Here is a 24,960-nt window from a genome sequence, read left to right as displayed (position 1 = left end):
TCAGCTAATAAATTTCCAGTTATTGCTGAGCTAACCTGACACACTAAGTAAATATTACCTAAGTTGTTGTATTGTTTTTATTGTGTATCGTGTTGGTGTCTGACAATAGGACACTAACAGACAGAAATGTAGGTCTAATTGAAAAAATAAATAAATAAACAAACTAAAAAAAGCCGAGAAGTTTGAACTTAGCACTTTTGCTGCACTTCCAAAATGTGATGAGTGGGACAAGACTGCCAGCAGGTTAATTAAAATGTGATAAACCAATTTTTTTTTGAACAGAGAGGCAGACATTTTCAAATGACACTTGGAGATATATCACTTTTATCACACATGAAAATGCGAATTCATTCAAATCCAAATTAGCCTGTAAACGCTTTATGAAAAATAGTAACAGGCACGTCTCAGCTCTTGACTTTAACTGACAGCACAGCTGTACAAATGCTACACAGGGTGAAGATGAGGTAAAGGAATTATTGTTTAGTGTATGCTGAACGAACCATTTACAGATCATTTTTACCAGAGAGGGAAAAAAGACAACCAACAATTGAATTGGAAGTCAGAATACTGTGTATGTCAGCCACTGATCATCCTCCCTTTCCAAATCCAGCTAGAAACGTACACATATAATGCCCTTCATTAATTGTTAATGCAGCACTATTTCTCCCTGCGTCCTTTTTGAAACTATTGTGACTTGTTTGTAACATGTTAATGGAAATAGCCTGAATGAAATATGTCAGGATACAGATACTGAATAGATGATTTTGAATAGAATTATCTTGGTTGATTGCATAAGCAATACCTCTTACTGCTGGAATAACACCTTAACGGCACAATAATGACGACATGACAATGTATGTAAATCAAGAACTGCATGTGGGTTTATTTCACACTTGAGAAAACAGTGGATTTAATTGTGTGAACCGAAATGTACTGTACAATATTAATGATAGAACATCAAAATGTATAATTCATAGTGCATTGCTTTATTTTGTATTTATTTCTTTTTTTTTTTGTCAGTTTCTTTTGTACGTGCATCTGAAAAGATGCAGGCGCCAGTAAAATTTCTCTGTTTAAGTCAGTATGCAGGAACTTAATTTTATTCAAAAATGTGATTTTTTTTTTTTTTTTTTTTACATTTTATATACATAGGAATTGAATATAAAATGACAATATAAAAAGTTCAAAGTGAAAGCATACAGCCATTAGGTACAAAGGAAGCAGAACTGTTTCAAATGGTAAGATATGTAACATGTACTCTTAAACTGTTATCTTTTATTTACATGGAACATAATCCGATATTTGCCCCAGACTGTCCTCTTGTGTTGTCAGCCAGAAGGACTGCATTGAAATACAAATTTAACTCTTTGGAGGCCTGACTGCTCCAGTGGGTGGTAAAACTTCTGATGCCCAAACGGTTAACCTGCTGGTAGCAAAATAGATTAAAATACAGCACGAATGTAGAAGGATAAGTTTGAACCGGAGCTTACATTTGCAAACAATTAGAAACCATATAATTCATTTTTGCAAAAAGAAATTATTTCTACATGTTTGAATAAAATATTGGCATACAAGGTCTTTCTCTAGTGAAACATTGTTTTTCCTTGTGATCCTTTACAATTGATGGTACAGTATCTTTCCTGTATATTCTATTCTTTTTTATTTATTAATTATTTTTGCATTCTACTGATTTATTTTTCTACACATGTGGCAGAGTAACCCTAGGAGTACTATATAGCCTTCCTCCAATACCCCAGGGCTGCATACATACTTCTTTTTTCAATCTATGATCTGTATTCAGTATTTATTACTATAATATATTTTAATTTAATTTTTCTTTTGAATTGTATAAAGACTTTAATTAAATATGTTTATATATCAAAAGGCACAGAAATGCTATGGCAGTGCTCAAAGGGTTAACTTGATGCCACAAGATTTTCCAACCTTTATTGTCATGGCAACGTGTTAATTTTAGGATGTTTGTTTTTATGTCATTGTTCTTTGTGTTTCTTTGTGGTTAAATTAATGTCTCTCAATAGTGTCTCCCACTACATTCTACAAAAGATAGCTTAACATCAAGAACAGATGTTGAAAATTAAAGGTCAGACATTGACTCACAAAAAAAAAAACATGCACAAATCAGACAAAGAGAATATAAATATAAATATAAAATATGTGTAAGAAAAAAAAAAATCCAGATAGGCAGTTCAGCAACAAAAAATAAGACTGATTTCAGAGGCTCAGGTCAGGCCTAGTGCAGTATTATGAATATGTTTAGTGCAATGTTCTTGTGGTCACTTGCATACCTGGCTGCATAACTGGATGTTACTGTTTTTCCAATTCAGTTACATATATCACATGGTCCTCTGGGGACTTGCCATGTGTTTTGCTAAGGTGCAGTTTAACTGCGTGTTTGCTTGCAAAAGTCCGGTTGCAGAGCTTACACTGGAATGTGGAGCCTGAGTCCTCCTCAATAAGTCCGATTGAGCTTAAAGCCTTATTGGTGATAACTTTTGAAACATTCTGCTGCTCTTGAATTTGATTTAGAGAAATCTTTGAAAGATCTTTTAAGCTAAAGCCTAGATGTGTCTCTAAATGACTTATATAAGTTGAAGCAGTCCGAAACTGAGAGGCACAATCATTACAAAAGAAAACAGGATGTCCTGTGTCCAGATTCTTTAAAAATTTTGTTCCCCCTGTCCTCCTTAGCTGATATTTTACATTGGCCAACCAATGGCTTATCGTTGTCATTGAAAGACCAGTAAACTTGGAGATGTGTACCCGTTCTTGAGGACCTAAGTCGGACATGATATACTTGCCTTCAGCTGTCTCCCGTAAGCTAGAAGCAAACTGAGCCTGAAGTATAAGGAGATGCTGGGGGTTCCAGTTGGACTGCCTGCCCTTTCTTTTATGCACAGGAGATAGCTCATCCAATGCCTCTTCAAAACTGCTGCCATCTGCATCTGATTTTTCAGATACAGTTGATGGTGTAGAAGACTTGGGTGTCAAACGTCCTGTGAGATTCTTTACCATATCTGAGATATCCATCAGTGCACTTTCCCTTAGGGGTGAGGAGACGGGATCAGTCATACTTGCAACAAGAGGTTTATTTTTGGATTTTGTCAAATCTATTGGCTGGTCGCTATTCTCGTAGTAGTACCGATCAATAGACTCTGCCTGTTTGACAGGGGTGGTTGGATAGATTGGTTTGTCTAACATACTATTGCTAATTTTGTATAACATTGCTAATGGATCCAAAGACGGACTCACTGGTTTTGAAACTTTGCCTAAATGTGTATTCATGATGGATTGTAATGCACTCAGTGGATTAATAAATGATGGCTCAGTTGAATGATCTGTTATAATTCCTAAACTGTTGCACCCATTAGTAATTTTAGTTTTATGAGATTCTGTACCATTGGGTGTGTGAGGTTCCAATTGGGCTTCTTTTTTTGTCTTCTGAAGGTCAGCAGTATCTGTGGATTTCTTTATAGTCTTTACATTAGATTCTTCTGTTTTAACAATGTCTTTGTTTTCTTTTGCTACTGGAGATATGGGTTTAACTGGAGTCACCTTTTCCTTCTCTGCTGGTTTTTCTTCTTTTTTAACATTGATTTTTCCTGTTACCTTTTCCACTAATTCCTCCATTGCAGAGACGTTGCTTTTATGAGGCGTAGGCGATAGGCTACCTGGAGAATGGACTAAAGCGTTATGTTCCGATGCCATGGATTTGACACTACTGGCATATGATGGTTGCATCTGCACACTCTGAATGGTTGGCTGTAATGTTTTTACAGTTCCTGGCAACTGATAAGCAGCATGGATACTAGGATATCCACCCCATGATGGTGCTCCATTTTGAGCCTTACTGATTGCAGAGGACACTGTATTTTCCAGTGACTTTAAAATATCCAGCCCACCTTTTGGACTATCGTCTAAGTCCTCCTCTCTGAGGTATTGATATGAAGTTGCAGGCTCGACTTTTTCAGGTTCTTCATTTTCTTCCTTTATCTTCTTTTCTGGATCGTGGTTGATTACTTTTTCCTGTTCTGCTTCTTTTCTGTCCTCAGAAAGTGGCGATTCAGCGGGTGAGTCTGGCTGCTTTTTTATGTATGATGCTGGTAGTCTTGCATGTGTAGTTGGGGGTAAAGGTATCGACTGGATTTTTTCTTCTACGATTGCATCTAAAACCAGTTGTTTTCCTTTTTTAGAGGCAGAATTGGTCACTTTTAAGAAATGTCCAGTGACCATCATGTGAGCAGTAAGTTGCTGTAAAGTATCATGAGAGCTGCCACATTCCATGCACTTTAAAATTTGAGCCTTGCGTGCCTCAAACTGCCATGTATAACTAGCACCATTTTGATAGCCATACCTATTGTTAGGGGTCACATAAGGGTTGGCAGCTTTGGGGTCCTTTGCATTATCTGTTCCTGTGGCCCCTGGTGATATTCCTGCTTGTTCAGGTGACTCTGGTGATGATAGATCCTGAAGAGCTCGTTTTTTTGTTGAGGGGACCAGCTTTGTAATGGCGGGTACTGGCTCTTTCAGAGGCACTTTTTGGTAATGCTTCGTTTTAATCATGTGAACACTTAGATCTTGCAGAGACTCAAAGGAATGTCCACAGTACATACATTTCAGAACTTTCTGAGCATCTTCCTTTCCCTCCATTTCCATAAGTGATCTTTTTCTAGGTTTAGACCAACGTCTTGTTCTTTCAGCATCTCTGTCTCTATTATCATCCCGATAATGTCCTGTCTCATTCATGTGAACAGTTAGCTCTACCAATGTGTCATAAGCTGCACTGCAGTCTTTGCAGCGGAACTTACTGGCACCAGTGAAAACAGATCCATACAGTTTATTGTTTTGACGGTAGAGCTGCACTGTGCTAAACAGGCTAGGCTCTGGCAGAAGTCCGTATGATGTTTGTTGCAATGTCTTTGCCAATGCAGCCTGGTGCCAGTCATATCCAGAAGCACTGTTGCTATTTGTACTGTTGCTTGTACTAACACTAATGCTAGTACTTGTATTAGTACTACTACTGCTGCTTGTAATGGGCGTAGGAGTAACAGATTTAGGCTTTACATCTGCATTATCACTTGGCTTGCTTTCGTCTACACTTGTGGTCGGACTTGACTTTTTCAGATCTAATGCCAGAGCGGACCAACTGCATTCTGAAAGCAGGTTAGTGTATACTGCTTTTATTTGTGCCAAACTGTCCTGAGGATAAGATGAATTATCTGCATTCTGGCTATCGTCTCTGTCTTGTCCATCCTTGGAGGAGGTACTTTTAAAATCTGCTAGGTGGTCACTTGTTTCACTAAATGGAGAGCCGTAGCCGGCATCATGATTAGTTGCACTGCTGACAGGGGAATTTTGGTAGCTCTGAGTCTCCTTGTTTTCTGGTTCTTCACTAAATAAATATTCACTGTCTTGGACATCTAAGGAAAGTCCATCATCTTCCACATTGTCTTCATCAATTTCAGCTGCCTTTAACTCTTCTGCAGGAACATATGCTGAAAATGAAACAAAGAAATCAATTAGAAATATGTTGAAAAAAAATAATTTAAGAATGAATGCTTGGTTGAGGCATGATGGAAGGAAGGATCTACACACTGATCATAAAAAAATATCCCTAAGTGTACTTCTAGAACTCTGAGCTTTATTACTATAACTTTCTATCAAACCTGGCTCACCTTATTAAAGCATGCCTATCAAGACAAAGTGACTGGTCACAAGCTTTGATGTGTGGGGATCCAAGGGCTGAGACCCCCACCAATTGCCAAACTGAAGGGACAGAGGTATTCCACTGCTCATGTGCTTTTTTTCTAGGTTTCTGATCAGCTCTTCTCAGAAAGCAGGATGTGCAGTGTATGGATTTATAAATAGGCACATAAACTTTCTATAAATCCGTACACGGTTTGCTTGGCCTTTCAAGGAAAGCCAAGTAGAGCCAATCAGAATAGAAGGGTTACAGCAAAGTGCTTCTGCCCCTTTTTTGTAGTGATTGGTGGGGAGGTAAGCACCTGGACCAATAACCTGGATCAAAACTTCTAACATGTAACTATGGCCTGGCATAGTTTGTAGAAACGAAAGGTATCCTTTATTGAGTCCGAACATTTAGAGACCTTAAATATAACATTATTACTAGCAGTACTAGTAAGATGGTAACAACAGCAAAGTTTAAAGCCACAATTTAATTAGTGTTGTATATGTATATGTATTAGTTAATGCCTAGAATAATACACGTACTAAACTTCAAAACAAGAATATTTGATGTTAGAAGAGCAAAGATATATATATTTTTTTAAATCCTACACGTATGCACTTTATAAAACCAATTCACCTAACTGTATTAACCACTTCAGCATCCAGAGTGAACTAAAGTTGTATCAGCAAAGAACTTTTCCCCCCAAAAACACTAGTGTGACCTAAGCTTCATAAAATCAGAAGTGATATTTATGAACAGATGGTCATGGTATCAAAATACTCCAGAAGCCTGCTGGCAAAGGTCCCAACATTTTTTGTGCATGTGCATAGATGAAAGATGGATGCAAAGAATCATATAGCTGAGTCACTGAAAATATTTTGAGGTCGTGGTAAGAGTATATTTAGCAAAATTAAAGAGAGCTAATACAATAAAATAAAGATTACATAGCTATACAGCACTACTTGTAGAACTTGTCAAGTTTAGCTTGCAAATATATTTATTTAACAAACTTGTTTCCTTCTCCTCATATGTCCATTTGTTAGTTGATATGGGAATACCCACTTAAAGCATTAAAAGCAAGACTTTCACTTCATGTGTATTTTTTGGGATGCTATTTTTTATAGGGTATAGAGAGAAAAATGGAAGAAGAAATGACGGGGGACCATCTAATATATGAAACAGAGTGCAACATCATTACATACTCAGTAATATAATAAAAATATGCTTCAAAACTGTGTAGTCTAGTAGAAAGTATCTAAAGGTCAATTTACATAAGCCAATAATTGTCTGAAATAAGCGTTCATAGGAATGCTCGTTCCCAATAACTGTCCCATGCAAAAGGGCCAGCAATCAGCTGATTTATCATTTACCATTTATCATTAATCAATCACTCATTTATCATTGGATTGGATCTTTTGTGTGGCCATTTAAATCATTGTAGGGTTGCATATTGCATTAATGTAAAACAATTATGAATTTAAGGGGTCTCAGAAACGTCCAACTGGTCGCTCATGCATCTCACCCTACAAAGCATCAAGCGGTGTAAAGGCTCTTTAAAAAAAATGCCCATCTTCTAGTGTACAGTCTCGAATAGGCCCATATAAAGGGGCCTTTGGATGCAAATATTACAAAGATGAAACAGCAATAAGTTCAATTCCAAGGGTGTGGTCTTTACCCATCTTTGTGGAGACAGGGGAAATGGGAGCTAAAAAACTATAGCACAATTAATATTTTATTTGCTATCTCAAGATTCAAATCATTTTTTCTTCCCCCTCCAGATGCATCCATCTCTATAGCCTCTCATAGTAAGCCTTCACTTCAGAGAAGTACATCAGGGTGATTACAAGGGCACAAAAGCCTATACTAAGCCTATGCAAACTTGATGTGAAGGACAAATGGGTGCATGCTGTAATAGTTGGGATAAGAGACACATGTGGTTTCATCCATTTAACCCCTTAGATGGCATAGTCAATAGTGAATCATTTTAGTTTGATGGAGAGAGGAGACTCCCGTTGTCAGCCTTGTAGTGCCCCTTTAGATAGGTGGGTGCCAATGGGTTACAATTGGATATGAGGGCATAATAAAGGCCACAATGCCATAAGCTAATAGATTGCTTGTCAATTTAATAAATCAAAACTTTAAATTCATATATTTAAAATATTTTTGTTACTTCAAATTGAAAATCACCACCAGGTATTTTTCATTTTATTAAAATTCATCAAAATAATTTCTCATCTTCCTATACCATTACAAGTATATTTTACCCCTCAATTTCCACTCGAAAACAGAATAGAAAGTCATAATAAATAAAGAAAATATCATTAAAACCATAAATGAATGCTAAAAATAATATCTACAATAAAAATTTAAATTCTATTCTAAGTTTTTCCATATTTTACATCTATAGGCTATGTTCACACAAAGTTTTTTTTCAGCTCCGTTTAAAATGACGTTTGTTATTTTGAGTCTTAAATAACGGACGTTTTTCGAAGCCTGGCATCCCCTTAGTGCAATGACGGGTGTTTGCACATTATTTTAGTTTGGGGTTACTAATTGGCCTTTGGTTGTGGCTTAATTGAAAAATCCATTGAATTTAATAGTAAAAACGGAGAAAGAACGGTGACAAAAGAAGAACTGTGTGTGAACAACTAATAAAAAAACTTCCCCTGTTGCAAAAAACGTCCGAAAATAATGTTCATTATTTTGACGTCCGTGGCAAAAACGTCCGTTTTTCAATGCATTGTGTTCCCAATGACTTCAATACAGTTACATTGAAGTCAGTTAAATTGCTGCAAAAATGGACGTTTTTTTAAATAACGAAATCGGATGTTTTTTCTCCATTTTTGACGTTGTGTGAACATAGCCATACGATACGTTCACACTGAAAAAAGAAATCCACAGCACAGCTTAGTAGCAACAAGGTGGATAAAATAATAATAAAAATATATATATATTTTTTTTATTCTTATTGATTTCATAGACAATCTACAGCAAATTCACATCTTTGGTTTACCTGTGGAAAAGCTATGACAGTAAGCTAAAGAACTTGGACACACTTGCCATTGCCTTCTGTAGACATGTTTCATTGATAATTCATGAGGCATATGTGCTGCCTGAAATTTTTTTTCTACATAGATATCTACATCTCTAAATTGACCATATAGGTTACATGACGCTATACTGGAATATAATGCTTAAATGTTTGCAATATTGTTTCCCTGACCACTAGCATGCTTTTTCCCTTTTATTGTACATTTCTTATCTATTCTGCTATGGTATGGCAGTGCCAACATGTGTATTATCTAAAGCTGAATTTACTAGCTTTATCCAAATGTGACAGTTTGCTTCACTTTCTCAGCTGATGGGTACTTTTTTTTTTTTCTAAATACATATTCATGGTTTTTCAAGCAGAAAATCTGCACTCATCAGATTTGATCAGTGTTATGGGGAAAAAAAGCATGGAAATTGCCTTGTTTTGTCCAAAATTAGATTTTGTATTGGGGATTTCAGGTGACGGTTGTCATAAATCCCTCTACTGGTGTTGTGTATAACACTTGTATATATTGCCCTATGTCTTGGGAAGTAAGTATGACATGCCTGGCAATGTAAAGTTGCTAGATCTAGTATAATGAAAGCCTGAAATCTAGAAATAAAAGGTAAACTTGGAAATCTATATAAAGACTCCATCAGTTCATACACATACCAGGTGTGCAAAAAAAAAAAAAACAAGAATGAAGAGATAGTGGGACCTGAAGCTAGATCAAGCATGCTCCCATGTTTTACAGAATAAGTATGTGTGCAGTGTGTGTGTGTGTGTTTTTTTTTTTTTGTAAGTACTGCCGTGAGTTGCCAACATGGAATGCCTTCTGGATGGCAGTGTCTATTCATTTTGATGAAACAGATGTGCTGTCTTCTCTGGATAACATTAAATGCTGTGTAAAATAATTTAAGCAGACACAATGCGAAATATGAATATTTGTGGTGCACGGAGACAGCTTTCAAATGTGTTTCTTGTTTTACATTGTGCTGATGAAAGACAACCATAAAAGCCCCATACACTAGTAAATTGTTAAAAAATTTACCTCCATTAAAGATATTTCAATCTTTCAGTTGTAGGAATTCACATTACATTTAATTACCGGTGTTAATGAAATTTACTTGGAAATCCCAATTTTTGTTCAGTTGTGCCTAATGGTGGAATGTACCAGATAGGGTCAAACATACCCTTACGGGTGGCTTCAAAATGTTACACAGCCAGATGTTAAAGTCAATAGGCAATTTTTTTTTTAATGTTTGTCCTTACTTGATTCAGCATTTTTTTTTTACTTTTCCAATGTTTCCACAGTATGAAGAATGTGCTATCTAATACTATCCAATTTGTACAGTTTTTCCCCTATAGACCACCACAGGTTTTCTTTCTAATAAAAAAAAAAGTGTTTAAACGTGCAATGCTTTTTTGTGGCATTTTTTTCACATGTTGCAGTAGAAGTCACATGATCAAAGACTCTCTAATAAGAAAAATGCAACAACAACAAAAAATGCTACAGGAAACACGTAAAAAAAACCCTGTTTCACAAAAAAGCCATAAAACTACACAACGAAGCACCCCAAAAGAACTGTTGTTTTTTTTCCTTCACTCACTATGCTCAACTTTGTAGTCTCTGTTTTCCAGCCCGCCAGTCCAGTGCTGGCAGAGCTGGCCCCTTCCTGGGCCCCTGGGCAGTTGAACTGTCTATATGTCCACCACTGGCATAGGGTTATCAGTGGGGACTGGACACTTCTAGCATGGCAGCAGAGGAGGATCAGGCAGGTAATTTCATCTTTTTATTTTTTTTACTCATTCAATCACTCCCCACTTTAAATAAATAACACATCAGACATACCCTCTATTACTGAAGCAAGGGGTAATTAAAAGAGGTTAAAAATATGAATGTTTTTTTTTCTGAAAAATAGCACCACAACTGTAAATAAGACTTGTCTGGTATTATAGCTCAGCTTCATAATCATACATGGCAATCAAGCAAGAGAGATCAATGTCTCTATTATAAAGATGCTTTCCATAAGGTTTCCCCGGGTATACCAGGAGTCCTTACATTAATGTATACATATGTAGTGTGCAGACCATGCTGAGATTCACTTTAAATCTTTGTTATGTGGGTTATAATAAAGGTTTGTAATGTTATATTTGTATATTTATATGAATATATAAAAAAGATTTCTGGTGTTTCAAAAAAGCAGCAAAAACTGTAAAGGGCTATATCATTAGAAAAGCATTAGAAGAAAAAAGGTAACAAAGAGAAGGTACAGAGGAGGAAATATCATCTTGTCGAGAATGCTATTTCTCCAAGATGTCTGATGAAATACAAGTCATTTAAAAAGCTGGTATTCAAAGATGGTTGTCACTTTAGATAGGGGCTGGCACGGCTCACCTAGACATGTGACACTTTGGTGGAAGTTAGGTCTGCTGCAATATTGAGAGCAGTAGAGATCAGGCTGACAAAGACTGCAAGGCCGAGTTGCCTCAGGCTGTTAGAGAATGAATTCATCATGCAAGTGAATTCTCTTCTCCATTTTTACTACTTGCAGAAAATGAGATTCTATTTCTGTTTTGTATAAGATGTTATAAAAATTAAATATGAACCCAAGTCTTTTATTTTATACTTAGTTATTTTCTTACATAAAGTTTACAGTTTTTATTTAATAGGTGGTCATTGCATAACAAATTTTATGTGATATATCTATATGAGTGCATATAGATAGAGGAAGAAAGGGAGGGATAGAGATAGATAGATAGATAGATAGATAGATAGATAGATAGATAGATAGATAGAATAGATCACTTCATTGGAATAAAATACAGCTTAACCCTGATTGGTTAGTATATACAATTATGCAAATTTGGCATCTTAAAGTCATAAGAAAAAATTAAATGGAACTGTGTGGGTGCAGAATATTAAATAAAATGATGACTTGCTTATTTCTTAAATATTGATTATTATTATTATTTTTTAATAACAAACTAAGTTTTCAGCTACTAGAATCCTTGCATAGTTACAGCCAGACAAGCTTGATTTCAGAATTGTAAAGAACCTATATAAAGTATGTATTGCAGGTATATTATACAATCACAATCAACTAAGGAGTGCTAAAAAATATACACTTAATAATGTAAATAGCGTGGACCGAGGAGACTACTCTGAAGACCCTAAACAAGCTAAATTGCATATCTAATGCTTAATAGATCATTGCACATTCCAATCCTCTTTGTGTCTTTCACAGTTGAATAAGAACATTAGCCCAAATGAAGTGCGTCTCTTAAGCCACACAGCAAGTAACTAAGGCAGAGAAAGTCTTATTTTTCCAACAGGACAAAAAAAAAAAACATGTTAGATTGCATCAAAATATGCACGCCTTGCTCCATGTACAATTGCTAAGGTATATCTCAAGTGCTTCTCAAGTACAAATATTTCAAATAAACTCCAAAAAGGAAAAGGGAAAGAAAAAGAAAAAAGAGCTGCGGTCCTGCTTGTGGCAGATCTGTCTTTTCATGAGGCCTGTAACTTGTTAAATCAGTAAGAATACCTGTCACAGATATCCAGCTACACCATTTGGCTGATGTCAAACCTAAATAAACCAGATCAGAAAACCAGCAAGTGGCAGAAACGTAAATGAAATAGGAGAGGATCTGTCTAACTGTACCTCGCATGGCTTGCTTGCTGATTTTTTTCTTTTTCTTTTTATTTTGGAGGAGGGAAATAGTGGCAATCACCGCAGTCATTTGTAGTACTAATGTCCAATTCAGCCTCCTTTCATTCTCCTTATTTAGTTGGTCAGAATGGTTTCATAGCCGACACGGGGAAGCTGTGCTGTTTAGCAGGCTGTTTAATGGGAAAGTGGCAGTCTTATTTCTTTTCTAGATTTGGTTTGTCACTAGGTCTCCATTACATGCCACTCAGCTTTGATGCCTTTGGACAGGACTGATCAAAAGATGTCATTTGACCTACACAGCATGGCAGAAACTTGGAGAAGTCTCATAAAGGGACACTTTGGCTGTAAATAAAATGACATTATTATTTCCTCTGTCCTATCATGTAGAAAAGCCAATTATGGTAATGCACTGCATGTCAATGGGAATATAGCAATCTTTTTTGGAGCAGGCAATGCACGCATCAGTGTTGCAACTCTCCTTCCTGTGAAAATATGCCGACTGGAAACAAGGTGATAGATGTCTTCAAGTCTCTTAATAAATTCTAAGGCAGCCATAAAAAGTGCAAGTCAGCAAAACAATTGAAAGTATAAAATGCAAACTGTTAAGTTTTCAAATTATCTTGTAATTTCATCTTGAATGATTTATATTCCATCACTGTGAGCTTGCATCACTCTCCATTGTTTTGACTGGCAAGGAATGCAATTTATGGTACCACTAAACCTTTAGTACCCACTAATACTTAAAGAAAAAAAAACACATTCTAAAAGAGAACAGGATCTTGACCTTGTTGCTGTGCAGCACTTTCTTTTAAAATTGCAGAAGAGGCTCTCTCAGCCGTCGTACATTACAGCAGGCTGACTTATAATCATTTGAGATGGTTCTGAGGCAGTAAAGGCAGCCAGGGACAATGAAACAGGTACGATTTTACCCAAAAGCTATGAAAAGGGGTGGTCATACTACAATCCCTCTAATCCATCCATACAGACAGGACATAAAGTATGTGGGGTACTCGTATGGGACCCTGACTGTTGCCTTTAAAGAAGATCCATAATCCAATTTTTTAGATGAAAAGCAGTACAAGCATGTTTCACCCCCCACCCCCCAAATAGAAATTTTACTGTAACTGTCGCTTAAGTTCATCTGTATATGAGGGAATGTCCTGAATGGTAAGGAATGGTGGAGTAAACATATCTTTGATGCAACCTGTGCATAGGTAAGGGGGGTCAATATGTAAGAGGGCTCAAAAGGTTAGGGGGGCCCATTGTCACCTTAAAGGCAGCAAATAACTTCTTGTATCTTACATCATATTGCATGTAAGCTATGAATGAGCTGTGAGCCAATTTCCAAAAGTATTTCACACTAATTGATAACAAAGGGGTGCTCTATGATGAGCTACATTAAAGCAAGAGACCTCTACCCTGAGGTGTGGCGATACCAACCATTACAAGTAGAGGACCAGTTAATATATTTGCTATGCCCCTCTCCTTTCCATGTACTCCTTTATGAGTGGAATAGTTCAGTTTTTAAAACAGGGTACAATAAAAAGGATTTCTATAGGTTTACAAAAGATAGTTAAGCAACCCTAATATATTAAGGCCAATAGGTTAGAACGAAAGCAGACGGCACTGCTTCACTCTCAGATACACTTCAGACACTGCCGGCATGACCATGCGTCAAATAGCCACCGTGGTGCTCAATCTCGGAAAACAACATGGAATTGCGTAAGAGAGAATATAAGATGGCACTCACCAGGCTGTAGTGAAACAAAGTCCAAGTTTATTCCAGGCTAGTGGGGAGCGGGGGAGAACAGAAATCGAATGACCGCAGTTTCGCGGCAGATGCCGCTTTGTCAAACTCAGGACAAACTCAGGAGTTTGACAAAGCGGCATCTGCCGCAAAACTGCGGTCATTCGATTTCTGTTCTCCCCCGCTCCCCACTAGCCTGGAATAAACTTGGACTTTGTTTCACTACAGCCTGGTGAAGCCATCTTATATTCTCTCTTACGCTAATATATTAAGGGCCTTTTTGTTCCGGTTAAAAAGAAGTCTGTATTTTGAACCACGGCCTGGTTTCTACACAGAGTGCCGGTCTATTAACGGGCACCGCCAGTGTTTCAGCCCCAGCCATGCCCCGTAATAGACTGCTGCCGTGTGCGGGAACCGGGCCGCGGTACAGAAAAAGGAAAGCGCCACCGGCTTCCCCAAGCCAGCGCTGTTCTATTGATATGCTACACTTAAAGCGAATGTACCTGATGAAATTCTGCATTATTAATTTAAAAAAATACAATATTTAATGTATTATTTGGTCTTCCAAATTTTTCAAAAGACAATCATTTCCCACCCAATAGCTGTTCCAACTGGTGAAGTTACTGAGCACAGCACTGATCCTGATCTAGCAAGGGACCTGCACCAACCTTTAAAGTGTACCTTTCAGCGCGTCCGCTGATCTGATCAGCTTTAAATTTCACTCTGCGCCCAGAAGTGTGGGTATGCACGGCTACAAACACGCTGAGACCGTAATGCATGCAACCCTCAATGGTCAGAATGCAGGTTGCACACATTATGGTCTTGGCATGTTCATAGCCATGAATACCCAAACTCCCGGGCGCAGAGTGAAATTCACTACTAATCAGGCCAGCAAATGTGCTGACAGGTACACTTTGGTTCAATTTTATATAAAGCCATGAACAATTCTTTATTACAGGGAAACTACATCCCTATTGTGCACATGGTGCTGAGTATTAGGATGAGTTTTTAACCTACATCCTTCGAGCCATTTTCATGCTATTAGCAATTAATTCCTTACACTAATTAGGTGTTTTGGTGCTCTGGTCCACCCTGGCCGCTCCCGCATAAGGTTCACGTTTACAGGCCTTTTAACTTTATATACCTATTTTTAAGCCTTCTCCTACATACAGCAGACAACAATGACAGAGCATATTCTTCTAGTAATCCAGAAACAAGGTGCCCAGAATGGCTGCTGTAAATGTCACATACATGTTACAGTTATGCCTCTTCTATTAGCATTATGTGGTCTTGCTATACTTGTTTTTGCACAAGGATGTGCTTTTTCCAGCTTATAGGTCTTATGGCAATATTAAGAGTAATCATCTTAGACATATATACTAAAGCCCAGCGTATATGGCCTGGAGTACAATTCTGTTATTCTGGCTTCCAGTTTTGTTTGAGGGGTCCAGATAAACTAGATCAGCTTAGACTATGTCTATTTATTTTATACCATCCCTGCGGGGAAATATATATACATGTGCAATTCAATATTTCAAGGTTCTACCCATACTGTTCATAAGATATTGTTAAATCGTGTTAGATATACAAAGCACAGGATCTAGTATTGTATTCGATACAAAACTAGTGTGTAACTAGTTAATACAGTATAGAACATGTTATTGTCAAAAGATTCTGAATTGTTGTGCAGACTGGGAGTAAAAAGACACAAAGGGGATTTCCAAAGCTCAGCCAAGGATCAGCCTAACATCAATTATTAAGCCAATGGCACTTAACACCAAAAGGAACTATGATAGTACAAACTGAATTTTAATAAATCCCTGTGGATGTCTTTATTGAAACTCACTGGCATTATCCTTAAAATAAGTATATAGTCTAATCAAACCTAGAAAGTGAATTAAGACAAAAACAAATAACCTATAAAACATGAAACAATGATGATTTTTATTCCAGTGGTAAATCTTATCTTGTCTTCCGCTATATAAATAACTCTTTAACCAATTGTATAGTTTTTCAGTAATGTTACTGCAAGAGAATATCATGATGAAATTGTGGTTGTAATGTGACATCATTTAGACCTCATGGGAACAAAATGTTGCAAAAATTACAACATAATGTGCTCTCACTGTTTACCCCCTCTCTTAGGCTCTTTGCATGTTCATATGTAGTTTTTAAAGCTTGTAGTTTTTTATTTGAGCATCAAATCAACCTCCCCCCCCCCTTAAAAAAAGAGAATTTGGCCTGTTTTTCAGCCATTTTTTCCATTCCCATATGCATTTGCAGAGTTGGGTCATTATTTATATGTTATAGTAAAATTATGCACATTCTGTGATATAGTTGCAGGAAACATTACTATTAAATGAGGTCTATGGAATTTTTGCATCACAGAAATATATACTGTATATGCAGTAGGGCCAGGACAAGGAATCGCTAAGGTTGGCACTCACCTAAGATGCCAGCACCTTTCCCTCCTGGGAAGCGCAATTACCAGTATACACTAGGACCAGGAATCTAGAGCACTTGCCATTAATCCTGGTGCTAGCGTGTGACACATAAGACATGCTTGCTGCTGAAAGTTTACCCTATAGGCCGCAAACTGCCTTTGGCTTGCAGTCTACAGGGTGCTGGGAGCAATACATGTCACTCATTGTGGCTTCACCTCTAGTCAGAAGAATGGAAAAAGTGCAGGCCCTGTACGGAAAGTAGTGGGGTGACACCTAACCACTACTTGCGGTAAGGGGGGGGGGCATCTACCTAGGCTGAGGGGCATCCATCTACCTACTGGGGGACATCTATATACCTACTGGGGGGTTGCCTACCTTTTAGAGGGCACCTACTGTATCTTTAGTGGCAGGTTAACTACCCAAATTTTGGGGGGCATCTATCTTCTGTACAGTGGAGATAACCATCTACCTACTGGGGAGCACCTATCTGCCTACAAGGCACAACTACCTACTGTGGGTGAGGAAAAGGCAGGGCTGATGCTGGAAAAGTGGGAAGATTAAGATGTTGGACAGATTCTGTGGATATGTATGGTCAGAGAATGGAAAAGAAAAGGAAGAAAACACCTCCGATCAGAAATAAAATCACATGTAACACACAGTGGCCATAATTTATATACAGCTCTTATCTACCTCTATATGGTCACTATACGGGGGTATTTTTTTCCTTTATATGGTAAAGGTAAATACTATACCTTTATAGTATTTAGTATAGTATTGGTAACACTGGCATTGGTCAGTAAAACTATGATGGTGTATGGTGTATAGTGATAGTATTTGTTAGTTATTGGCTATGTTCACACTTTGCTTCAAAAAGAGAAAAGGTGGCAGCCTTTTGCCACAATTTCATTGACTTCAATGCAATCCATTGAAGTCAATGGAATGAAGGACGTCCAATAAGCACAGTGTATTAAATAACGGACGTTGTCTGTGCAGACATCAAAATAACGATGACAATTATTTTCGGATGTCTTTTGCAAACGCTGGACATTATTTTTTTAGTAGTTCATCCACAGTCTTTTTACTGTTTTTACTAATAAATTCAATTAACTTTTCAGTTAGAGACACACCCGAAGGCCAACTAGTCCACCTAAACTAGAATAATGTACCAAGGGACGTCATTTATACATTTATACATTTAGACATTTTCAAAAAATGTACAGGAAAAAATGTAGTGGAAACATAGTCATAAACTGGTACTTTTTAGTGTAAGGGGGAGATTTATCAAAGGGTGTAAAATATACGCTGGTGTAAACTGCTCACAGTAACCAATCACAGCTCAGCTTTCAGCTCCAGTAAAATGAAAGGCCTGAGGCCTGAGGAAGCACGCATGCGCAAAATGGCCCGTCGTCATTAGTGGAACGCTCCTGCCAGATACCATGTCTGCTGTGTATCTTGTTTCTTGATAATAAAGACCAAATTTTTAATATAAGGTGAGTGCCGCTGACTTCTCTACCTGTTTGGATTAAAATGAAAGAAGAGCTGGGATTGGTTGCTGTGGTCAGTTTTCACCAGTCTATATTCTACACCCTTTGATAAATCTGAGCCTATGTGTGTGTTTTCTGGACAGGTGCCATGTGTTATTTCTGCCTAGGTCAACATAGTATCTTGTCCTGACCATGATATGCTTATATATATAGTAAGTCTGCATGACCTCTGCAAAAGATTTCATTATAAAAAAAATGACTATGTTATAATATAATTTATAATGTTACAATGTATTTTCACCTGCTGAATGCATTCTATCTAGCCAATGGCTAAGGCCTTATTCACTCAGTGCAGTTAAGATGTTGTTTTTGCAAAAACTGTAATGTGAATATTGCCTGACAGTTGGTCCATATAACAATCTCATACAGAAAGCTACTATGCATCTCACAGCATAACTCCTGCAAAGCAGCTGCAATAACTGAAAAATGGATACATGACAGAAGAAGAGAGGAGACCAGCTTTGTGTACTCTATGACCCAATTTGTTGTTTTTCATAAGATCATTGCCCACAACTAACAAAGTGCGGCCCAGTCAGGTGACCGTTTATACGTCTTTGTTGTTATATAGTCATAGCCTAATGGATCTTTCTCTACAATGCTGCATTCAGTGGAGCAGGCACTGGGCTATTATTGAGCAATTTTACGAGCACTTACTATAGATATAATTAACACAGAGAACATGCAGATTATAATAACAATCTATGAAGCTCCTGTCCACCAGAACAGCGGGGATAACATTCTTATCATCTGAAACAAACATATTAGAGCTGAGACCACCCTAATAAAACCTGTCAAAGACATATATACAAAACATCAAATATTTTTTATATTCTACATAGACAATAGAACTTACAAGGTAAATTGAATAGGCATCGTCTTCAACAAATCTTTGATATATAATCTACTACGTCATTTCATTTCTAAAAAACCCTAAGGTCATGTAACACACTTTCTCTGTCATTTGTAAGTACATTAACTCGGTGGCCATGCGACAGTGAAATTATTATAATGGGCTGCTAAAATGGGTCAGGCACGCACTGCATTTTATCTCAGCTTCAAACAACAGAGAGAATACAGTCCAAATCAAACATGACAGCATTATCATCCTCGCTGCATGCCTCACTTTCCCAAAGCATTTCCAGTCAACAGGAGGAGAGAAGATCTGGAATATTTTTCAGTAAGATTTTTTTTAATTATGTCCTCAAGAAAATCATTACATTGGACTAGAAAAAAATGCATTATTTTTATGGTATTTTCTTCACTCTTGTGAAGAAGATGCAGCGATTTAGAACATAAACCTTCCAGGCAAACAGTCATTAACTAAAGAGCATAGGACGATGTGTTCTGTTTACAAAAGGCATTTGCACAATTTACCTAGTTATGAATCCAATCATTTTATAGATCTGAGTCCTCGTATGCTCGTATGTAGAGCTTTATCTATATTCTGGGTTAGCTCATCTTACCATCAACTAACTAAAACGTTGGGTGACATGGTCTCTTATGCTCATACAAATCACATTGCTAATTTAACTAATCATGTCACTTATGGAATGTAGGGTTTTCTCCCTCTTTCTTTTTGCCCATTCAACAAATTGTTAAATAAACTCAATTGTCCGTGTAGGCCGCTGCACCTAATGCTTTCATTTATGCTTTTCTACTTGATTAGATACATTTTGCTTTTTTGAAGGCATTTGAAAATATCTTGCAATATACAGACCTATCTATATTGATGACTTACTATTAAAAAAAAGTATTAAAATATAGCATTGATGTTGTGGGTGTCCACTTCCCGCATCTTTTCTATAGGAACATACTGTACAACATGACTGTCACCAGAAAAAACAGCTTTCAGAAGTTTAGGAAGACAGTCGTCCCTTACTTTTAAGTGTTCCACATGGAAATTAGAGTTTCCCATGCACACATACTAAATTACTTCTCAAATGTAACTTTGTAGAAGTTAAATTAAAGGAGATTTTAAGGACAAAGCAACAACATCGCTACTAACTTCCATATCCCATTCGCCCACTATGGGGGTCTATGCTGGGCAAAACCCTATGTTGAACTGACTATAGAGTTATTCACTTTTCTCAATTATCTCGTTTTTATGCAATGATGAATACAAAGTAAACTAGCAATTAAATGTGGATCCTTTTAGACTTTGTATAGATGGAGGATCACTGGTGAGTCCATGGTCTGAAACTCCAAACATCCCTTATGGTGCTTATACACCTTCAATAGTTGTCAGCTGTACAAATGTCCAGCCAATACCTATTTCTTCTGTTCCCCTCTGATACATGGATGTTCAGTATAGCTGAAGATTCATGTGCTGTTAATTGGGAAAGTGAAGGTAAGTGGCTGGTAGACATCTCTAGTAGCGGCCTATCTGAAGGAAACCAAAAGCGTTTGCCAGTTGAAGTCTTACATGCCGGATCCTTCTTTACCCTGCCATAATTTGTCAGAGGAGAATCTGGAGGCTCCCATACATTAAAATTACCTTACTTATGAGCTTTACATGTGGTCAACATATTACTGTCCCATTTCAACCATTAGAAGCTATTGTTGCATAAAAATGTTAACGTTAACTTCCAATAAGAAGAATACCCAAGGTACATAGCATTCTAACAAACTATATATATATATATTTATATAGGGTGATCCAAAAGTAGGTGGGCAGTATGTGTAATAGGGTTATGAAGGGGGAGATTTATTAAACATGGTGTAAAGGGAAACTGGCTCAGTTGCCCCTAGCAACCAATTAGATTCCACCTTTCATTTTCCAAAGAGTCTGTGAGGAATGAAAGGTGGAATCTGATTGGTTGCTAGGGGCAACTGAGCCGGTTAACACTATGGATTTGTTGCGGAACCTCCAACCGCGGACTCCACACCGAATCCCTCCTGCTATATCTTTGAATGGAAGGGAGAGCGGAGGCGCAAGCTCCCCCATTTAAAGACATAGCAGGAGCCATTCAGCACTGAGTCCACGGACGGAGGTTCCCAATGGAATCTCTACGCCGAATCCGTAGTGTGAACAAGCCCTTACACATACTGTCCACCTACTTTTGGACCACTCTACTTATATATACTGTTTCAGAATATGACACAGTTTGAAATGCAATAATAGCCATTACCTGTCTATAGAGATATGTTTCATGCTAAAAAATAACAATTGTACCAATTCAGCGTGCTAAATAATAACAGTTACAAGACTATAGCACACCATAGGCGTAACATTACAAGATAAATAAGTTACCATTATATTACTAAAAAAAAACTTTTTCGGTCAAAGGAAGTATGTGAAATTATAAGCTTTATGCAGCAGGGTACAATGTCTTGTATTATGACAGTCATTTAAAATGTAAATGAAGAGATTTTCATTCCCGCTGTTTTTAATCATTGAGTAAGACCTCTGAAACCTCAAGATCTGCATTGTACATCACCACATTTTTCAAACGGATGTCACCTGCATGTGTCACAGAGGAAGTTATTACATCCACAGATGCATTAAGGAACTACATGACATGATCTTTGGGATTTTTTTTTTTTTTTGTACTTTTTTAGCTTCTTTCAAATTGATATTCTTCCTAAATGTTAGATGATCATTTTGTATCTGACAGATCAGACGTGGGTCTATTTTTAAGTCTCATCCTGCATATGTAAAATAACAATAATAATATACTGTATACGGTACAGTTTATGTGCATATTTCAAAAAGAAATAATACATAGTCATAAGTTTTGCTTTACTAAGTAAATTATACATCACGCGTAAAATAAAGTCGGTTGTAATCTCAACTTGATAGATGTCTAAAAAATATCAACAGCATCTCTCTTATATTGGTACAGCTATGTAAGAAGTTTAATACACAAAGTATAATACACACAATATCACAACTGAGATCAGAGTTAAATTTCTACCCAAACATCTGTTGAATTCTTAATGTTTATTTTGGAGAAGTGGAAACAGGCTATCTACCCACTTCACTATGTGTTTCACCTGTACCATATTGTAGTGAAGAGAAACTTAAAGGGGTTTTCGAGCAAAAAATGTTTTCTTTCAAATCAACTGGTGTCAGAAAGTTATATAGATTTGTAATTTACTTCTATTTAAAAATCTCAAGTCTTCCCATACTTATCAGCTGCTATATGTTCTGCATAAAATATTGTTTTATTTAAATTCAGAAACAGTGCTCTCTGCTGACACCTCTGTCCATGTCAGGAACTGTCCAGAGCAGTAGCAAATCCCCATAGAAAACCTCTCCTGCTCAGGACAGTCCCTGTCTCTGACAGAGATGTCAGCAGAAAGCACTATGTCTGAATGTAAATAAAACATTTCCTGCAGGACATACAGAAGCTGATAAGTATGGGAAGACTTGAGATTTTTAAATAAAAGTAAATCACAAATCTATATAACTTTCTGACACTAGCTGATATCTTGGTGTTTTGACGCCCTTTCAATGAGAACATCTACATGTTTCTATTACAAATATTATGCGTTCTGAAAAAATACATTGCATTGATTTCAATGGAATCCAGGGCAAAGTGTATACACTCTTTATACACTCCATCCAGGATTCCTTGCGGCCGCACAAAAAGCTGACATGTCAGTTTTGTGCAGCCGCTATTCATTGTATAGTGGCCACACAAGACTGACAGAGCAGACAAGGTAAAGTGCAGCTCCGGCCGCACTTTACATTGTTGGCTATTGTGAATTGGAACTATGTCATACATAGTGTAAACCTGGCCTTAGGTTTTTAGGTATATTTTATTACTAAAAATTATTTATTACATGGCATACAGGATTCAACTACCAGTCTAACTCATGCTAAAGAACAAAGGAAAACAAAATGGTATGGGATGAGTCCACATCCACTTGGGATGGTCAGCATAGTACTGTGAGTATTAGCTCCCACCTCAGTGCTGGGTTCATAGTGTAGATTGTTTATAACCACTCTATAATGTCTTCCAAGCTGATGCTGCTTCTTAGGCTATAGTATGAAGATAAAGAAAAGAAGATCTCCTCTTCTGTGTGTGTAGTATGTGGAAGCCATCATAGGTATGTGCCCCCACTGTCATAAAGGCCCAGGTATGACTGGTGCCTATGTATCCCCTATAGCGACACTCTTTGCAGGCTGACTGCTTTCCAAGAAGGGAAGACCAATTAAAGACAAGAGCCAGGTCATTAGGCAGGCATATAGTGGATGCAAACACAAGCATTGATCCATTGGTGCAAGCATTATTAGAGCATCATCCAGCTATATTAATTGAAAGGGATCTATCCTGGTAATGATTTGCTTCTGAATTCTCATGTTCTTTACTTACTATTCCAAAACTATTGCATTTTTACCCTTTGTTATTTATGCTACTCCCAGGCAGGCCTTTACTTAGTACAATCTTCAATAACTGTGTCTGGCCATGAAATTATTTCACTTTTTTGTTCCTTTACTGAATTCCAAAATCCTACAAATATATTGTGGGATTATTTCCACCCAAAGAGATTCCAAAAGATCTAATAATAATAATAATAATAATAATAATAATAATAATAATAATAATGCAACACCCAGGCATGTTATATGTATACATCACCCACACAATAGAATTGTCAGAAGAAATATCAATGGCAACACTGAAAGCATTCTTTAATAATATTTCCTTCTTACATAAAAAGATAAAGCGCAAAAAATGATTCCGCAGAACATTGGACATATGTACAATATTACTGTAGTTACTGTGTGACAAGATAGGAACAGAAGAGTGAAGTTGTTTCAGGGAAAGATCACAATTGTCAGCTCAAGCTTGTACGCATCATGAACACTGGCCAGCTTGACTGACAATGGGATTTAATGTAGCCTAACGACAGTGGCCTTAAGCATAGATACCATACTACGACTATGGCAGAAAAAGGCAAGCTAGCTGGAATGCCTTGGAACTCCTCAAATTGTTTAAAGCAATCGTTGTGCAAGCTGACAGCCATTCCTCCATGCATCCTTTAACCTGTTCACTGCTAAATAAAGCAAACTTCTATGCAGAGTACAGGGTGGCTGCTTAAAGTGTTTAATGATAGAGATTTTACCCACACTTTTTTTAAAAGTTTTATTTGTATACCTGTCATTTTGAAAGCTAAATACATATGATATCTGATGTCAGCCTTCTCTTCTGGTTTTGTAATCTCATTGGATGAAAAGATATTTGTTTAATAAATTACATCTATGATACAGATAGAAGGTGCTGCAATACTCAAGCCTGGGTAGGTGGAATAGTTGAAGGCTGAGGGTGCTATTCAATAATTTAGTACTGAAATAATAATTCTTTTATATAGCACCACTATATTCCAAAGTGCTATACAGTGGTTATTATCACTCATTTAAGTCTCTGTCCTCAAGGGGGCTCACAGTCTATATTCCAAAATAACCCATTAATGGGGGGTGGGACTACGGCATCCAGAGGAAATCCACCCAAACATGGGAATACACATTTTTTGCACACAAAAGTGGACAAGAAGTATCAGGGAGACGATGCAGAGGGCAATTAGAATAATAGCTGTGAAATTGCTAAATATTATTGTCCAAGGTAAGGAGGTTGGGGCTGACTAAAACCTCTGCCTTGGGCACCAAGAGAGCAATCTTTTCACCAGCAAACCGTAGAATGACATAAGGGGAAACCATGGAAAAAGAGTCCAAAACAACTTGATTTTGTCTAATTTGTTACTATGTCAGTAGAATTATTGAACCGTAAACATCTCGAAGTTCTAAGTTTCTAAGCACCCCTACAATAAATGATTAAAAAGGGGTAAAAATTAATTAGCCCCTCC

The 24,960-nt window shown here is 37.2% G+C and overlaps 1 protein-coding gene across 4 annotated transcripts in view; it reads right to left on the bottom strand.

Moving 5' to 3' along the window:
• Positions 1 to 877: 877 nt before the first annotated feature.
• TSHZ1 (teashirt zinc finger homeobox 1) overlaps positions 878 to 24,960 on the bottom strand; it is an 82,866-nt gene continuing 58,783 nt past the window's right edge. For all 4 annotated transcript variants that reach the window (XM_069957862.1, XM_069957861.1, XM_069957864.1 and 1 more), the window contains exon 3: positions 878 to 5,513. In XM_069957862.1, the coding sequence (XP_069813963.1) occupies positions 2,326 to 5,513 (3,188 nt within the window). In that variant the 3' untranslated portion in view covers positions 878 to 2,325. The remainder of the gene's footprint in view (positions 5,514 to 24,960) is intronic.

This window comes from Dendropsophus ebraccatus, chromosome 2, assembly GCF_027789765.1.
Source record: "Dendropsophus ebraccatus isolate aDenEbr1 chromosome 2, aDenEbr1.pat, whole genome shotgun sequence".
NCBI lineage: Eukaryota > Metazoa > Chordata > Amphibia > Anura > Hylidae > Dendropsophus > Dendropsophus ebraccatus.
The sequence above is the reverse complement of the archived record's forward strand: the minus strand, read 5'-3'. Positions and strand labels throughout refer to the sequence as shown.